Raw genomic sequence first — 5,771 nt, 5'->3', positions numbered from 1 at the left:
TATATATTTATATATTTGATCCTTTATATTGAACACTCAATATTTCATCTACATTCAATTCTTTATTTCATGGTGCCATCCATTTTTATTTTATTTTATTTTATATTATATATTGTATATTATATTATATATTGTATATTCCATATTCTATATCCCACATTGGTTCTGCAGGAATATAAATAAAACATAAAAAACAGACAGTGTTGGAACTCTTTTAAACAAAATAATATATATATATGTGTGTGTGTGTGTGTGTGTGTGTGTGTGTATGCATGTATGTATGTATGTATACTTATACACACATACATAAATATATGTGCACACACATACATATATATGTGCATACATACATATATATATATGTGCACACACATACATACACACACTCATACACATACACACTCTCACACATACACACATATACATGCATATATATTTATATATACATATATAATATATATATGTATACAATGTGTATATAATAAACCTATCACTATTTTATTTAAATTTTGAACATTTTAAGAAAAAATAAACCCAGACAGCTTTAGAAAAGTACAAAATAATTTATTTTCTTTTCAATCTCAAGTATGAATATGATTTGAAACTGAAGCCATATTTGTTCAAAATAACATTGACTTTAATATTCCAGCAAAAATTTGAGAGCATTATAATTTTTGTTTCCATCTGTTCGTTTCCGCTGATTATTAAACAGATTTTGTCTTTCATTTAAAAACTCCTTGGCTTCTGAATCTTTCTGAGATCGTTCCTGAAGTACCTGGTGGAAGATAAAGGAAAAGTCTTGTGTTATCTGGAGGTGCATGGAGGATAAAAGCAAACTAGTAACCTTCTCTTCTTTACCTGTCTGTTACTTGTTTCAGTCGTTGGACTGTGGCCATGTTGGGGCAACACTTTGGAGGGTTTAAGTTGAACAAATTAACCACCGGTACTTATGTGCCACTTTCTAAAATTTGGTTCGTATTCTATCAGTTTCTTTTGCCAAACTGCTAAGCTAAGGGAATGTAAACCTATATCAGTTTTCGAGCAGTGGGTGGGCAACAAACAAACACACACACACACACACACGCACGCGCACACACACACACACATACACGCACGCATGCACGCACACATAAGGTGGCAAGCTGGCAGAAACGTTAGCACGCCGGGCGAAATGCTTAGAGGTAATTCGTCTGCCTCTGCGTTCTGAGTTCAAATTCCGCCAAGGTCGACTTTGTCTTTCATCCTTACGGGGTCGATTAAATAAGTACCAGTTATGCACTGGGTCGATATAATCAACTTAATCCGTTTGTCTGTCCTTGTTTGTCCCCTCTGTGTGTTGTAGCCCATTGTGGGTCGTAAAGAAATAACACACATGTACACACATACACACACACACACACACACACACACACAGATGCACACATATGTGACAAGCTTCTATATAGTTTCCATCTACAATATTCTTTTCAAGGCACTGGTTTGCCCCGGGCAATAGTAGAAGACACTTGCCCAAGGTGCCACGCAGTAGGACTGAACCTGGAACTATGTGGTTGCAAATCAAGCTTCTTAATCACACAGCCATCCTTGCATCTAGGAGCAAAACAGAACTGACTCAGAACTGGAAGCAAGCTTCAAATACACTCAATACCACTCACCTTTGGGATGATAAACAAAATAAAGAACATTTTAACCCTTTGGAGACATAAACCTACTTCTGTTTCTACATGAAAGAACATGGAGATATTTTTACATGATATAAAACAAATAAAATTTTTAAGAGTTTAAATTTTGCAAAATATTTAAAAACTAAAAACATCAATAGATATAGAAAAATATATATCCTCTTAAATATTTTTTGAAATTTTATATAACATTTTATCAATACTAAATAAGATTATTGATTACAGGTTTCCAATGGGCAAATCAATGGTTCACTGCATTTAAAACAGAACAAAGTGACAATGGATTGTCTGTGCAACTCAGGCAGAACAAATACCAGACAGTGTATTTTTGTTTGAAAGCACCAGTTCATCGGTTTTCTCACCAATGTTTACATCTATCACCAATACATACTGGGGAAAGATATACATATACATGCATACATACATACATGTACATATATATATAGGTGCAGGCGTGGCTGTGTGGTAAGAAGCTTGCTTCATAACTACGTGGTTCCAGTTTCAGTACCACTGCATGGTACTTTAGACAAGTGTCATCTACTATAATCTCAGGTTGACCAAAGACTTGTGAGAGGATTTGGTAGACAGAAACTGTAAGAAGCTTGTAAGGCGATGAGCTGGCAGAAACATTAGCACGCCGAGCGAAATGCTTAGCAGTATTTCATCTGCTGTTACGTTCTGAGTTCAAATTCCGCCGAGGTCGACTTTGCCTTTCATCCTTTCGGGGTCGATAAATTAAGTACCAGTTACGCACTGGAGCCAATGTAATCGACTTAATCCCTTTGTCTGTCCTTGTTTGTTCCCTCTATGTTTAGCCCCTCATGGGCAATAAAGAAATTACAAAAAAATAAGAAACTGTAAGAAGCTTGTCATATATATATGTATATGTTTATGTGTGTGTGTGTATGCGTGTCTGTGTGTCTGTGTCTGTGTGTTTGTCCCCACCACCGTCACTTGACAATCAATGTTGGTGTATTTGCGTCCCCGAAATTTAGCAGTTTGGCAGAAGAGACTGATAGAATAAGTACCAGGGTTACAAGGAATAAGTCCAGGGGTCGATGTCTTCAACTAAAAGGCAGTGCTCCAGCATGGCCCCAGTCAAATGACTGAAACAAGTAAAAGAATAAAAGAAAATATATGTTTACATGTGTGTGTGTGTGTGTATTCTTTTATTTTCTTACTTATTTCAGTCATCTGACAGAAGCCATACTGGGGCACTGCTTTTAAGGATTTTAATCAAACAAATTGACCCCAGGACTTAATTTTTTAAAGCCTAGTACTTATTCTATTGGTGTCTTTTGCAGAACTGCTAAGTTACAGGGACATAAACACACCAACACCAATTGTCAAGTGGTGATGGGGGGACAAACAGAGATACAAAGACACATATAGATGTATACATACATATATATGTACATATATACACACACACACACACACACATCAGGCTTGTTTCAGTTTCCATCTACCAAATCCACTCACAACGTTTTGGTCAGCCCAAAGCTACAGTAGAAAAGACTTGCCCAAGGTGCCACGCAGTGGGACTGAACCCAGAACCATGTGGTATGGAAGCTACTGTCTTACCACACAGCCACATATATATATACATATATATGTATATATATATATATATATATAATAATATTAGGGACAAAATCCAAAATTCATCGATGAGTTCTTGAAACTTGGTTATTTTCCCTAAAATTATATATTGTATATATATATATATATATACATATATATATATATAAACCACAAAGTGGGATTGAACCCAGAACCATCTGATTGAGAAGATAAGTTCTTAACACAGAGTCATATATATATGTATATATATATATATATATATATACATGGCCAGGGGCTGTAGTAGAAGACACTTGCCCAAGGTATCACACAGTGAGACTGAACCCAGAACCATCTGGTCGGGAAGCTAAGTTTTTATCACACAGTCATGCCTGAACATCTATATATGATGTGTGTGTGTGTGTGTGTATGTGTATTTGAGTGGTTGATACTTTCATTAGTTAGTCATCCACGAGTGTTCTCTCATAGGGTTGATAAATAAACCTGTTCATCTTGTGAGGACAAACATGGCCGGCCAATAGATTAACTTAATTAGTCTCTAAGGGTTATGAATCATCTCTTAACTGTGAAAACGTTTCTGGACATTTCTAGCGAAGTTGACACTTTCTTCAAGTCAATTTGTTGGCGATCTATTTGGTAAGGGATTAAAATTGCTCAACAACCACAAGAACGAATACAACCCATTTACTATACACATCACGTCAAAGACAGAGCTCCTATGTACCCCCTCAATCTGTTATAACTAGCAGCCAAGTATACCTCATATCGTACTCAATCATCTAGAAGGGTGGTTATGGTTGGAATTCTTATGATCATAAATCTGTTTGATTAGAATTCAGCTTGAGTTAAAGAAAAGTGACTATCAGATACAGGCAAGGCTGTGAATAAGAAGCTCACTTTGTAATTATATGGTTTCAGGTTCAATCCCACTGCACAGCACCTTGGGCAAGTATCTTCTACTATAGCCCAAGTAGTAGAAGACCAATACCATGTGAAAGAACTTGGGTGATGGAAACTGTATGGAAGCCTGTTGTGTGTGTGTGTGTGTGTGTGTGTGATTGTAATAATGAAGTCAAACTAAATATTTTGAAATCATTTAATGTATGCATGTATATATATGTATTAATATAATATATATCATCATTTTTTTTTTTTTGCAAGTAAAAAACACCTTTTTGAGCGTGGCCGTTGCCAGTACCGTGCGACTGGCCCTCGTGCCGGTGGCACGTAAAAGCACCCACTACACTCTCGGAGTGGTTGGCGTTAGGAAGGGCATCCCATCTATGTTTAGCCCCTTGTGGGCAATAAAGAAATAAGAAACGTTAGCAAGCCGGGCGAAATGCTTAGCGATATTTTGTCTGTCTTCAAATTCCGCCAAGGTTGACTTCGCCTTTCATCCTTTGGGGTCGATAAATTAAGTACCAGTTGTGTACTGGAGTCGACCTAATTGATTGGCCCCCTCTCCAAAAATTTTGAGCCTTGTGAAAAGAATAATGGTTCCAAGACCAGCAATTTAAGGTGATTGAGTAAGTTGATTCCATCAACTGCAGTATTCAATTCTTTTACTCTTTTACTTGTTTCAGTCATTTGACCGTGACCATGCTGGAGCATCACCTTTAGTCGAGCAAATCAACCCCAGGACTTATTCTTTGTAAGCCTAGTACTTATTCTATCACTCTCTTTTGTCAAATAGCTAAGTTACGGGGATGTAAACACACCAGCATCGGTTGTCAAGCGATGTTGGGGGGACAAACATGGACACACAAACATACATACACACACACACACACATATATATATATATATATATATACATATATGCATATATACGACAAGCTTCTTTCAGTTTCCATCTACCAAATCCACTCACAAGGCTTTGGTTGGCCCGAAGCTATAGTAGAAGACACATGCCCAAGGTGCCACACAGTGGGACTGAACCCAGAGCCATGCGGCTGGTTAGCAAGCTACTTACCACACAGCTACTCCTACGCCTGGTACTTTTTTTTTTTATCAGCTCTGAAAGGATGAAAGACAAAGCTGAAATTCGAACACAGAACGTAAAGACAGATGAAATGCTGCTAAGCATCTTGCCTAATGAGCCAACGTTTCTGCCAGCTCACCACTTTGACTTTCAGAAAATATTGAAATATTCAATTAACCCAATGTGTCCAAGTGCCAAAATGAATAACCAAACATTGTAGGTTTCTAAAAATTAATTTGAAACCAACAACAAGAATCACAAAGCCAACTCAAAAACAACTTCATAAAATATAATAACTGTTTTGTCTGTATATAAATGAGACAGCAAAGTGAAACCTATAAATAACTGTCACCTTTCAGAATATAAGATATGCATATTTGAGTTTACATTTCTTATTAAGTTCTGCATAACATAATCTTTTAATCAATGTCTGAAACACCTACTTATATATTAAATATTTATGCATTACACTTACACATGTATATGTATATATATGTGTGTATAGATATATATATATATATATA

At 36.3% G+C, this 5,771-nt stretch overlaps 1 protein-coding gene across 1 annotated transcript in view; it reads right to left on the bottom strand.

Moving 5' to 3' along the window:
- Window positions 1-543: 543 nt before the first annotated feature.
- LOC106867686 (protein unc-13 homolog D) overlaps window positions 544-5,771 on the bottom strand; it is a 162,546-nt gene continuing 157,318 nt past the window's right edge. The window contains exon 14 of the mRNA XM_014912629.2: window positions 544-775. Coding sequence (XP_014768115.2) covers window positions 638-775 — 138 coding nt within the window. The 3' untranslated portion in view covers window positions 544-637. The remainder of the gene's footprint in view (window positions 776-5,771) is intronic.

Source organism: Octopus bimaculoides, chromosome 1 (genome assembly GCF_001194135.2).
Source record: "Octopus bimaculoides isolate UCB-OBI-ISO-001 chromosome 1, ASM119413v2, whole genome shotgun sequence".
NCBI lineage: Eukaryota > Metazoa > Mollusca > Cephalopoda > Octopoda > Octopodidae > Octopus > Octopus bimaculoides.
The sequence above is the reverse complement of the archived record's forward strand: the minus strand, read 5'-3'. Positions and strand labels throughout refer to the sequence as shown.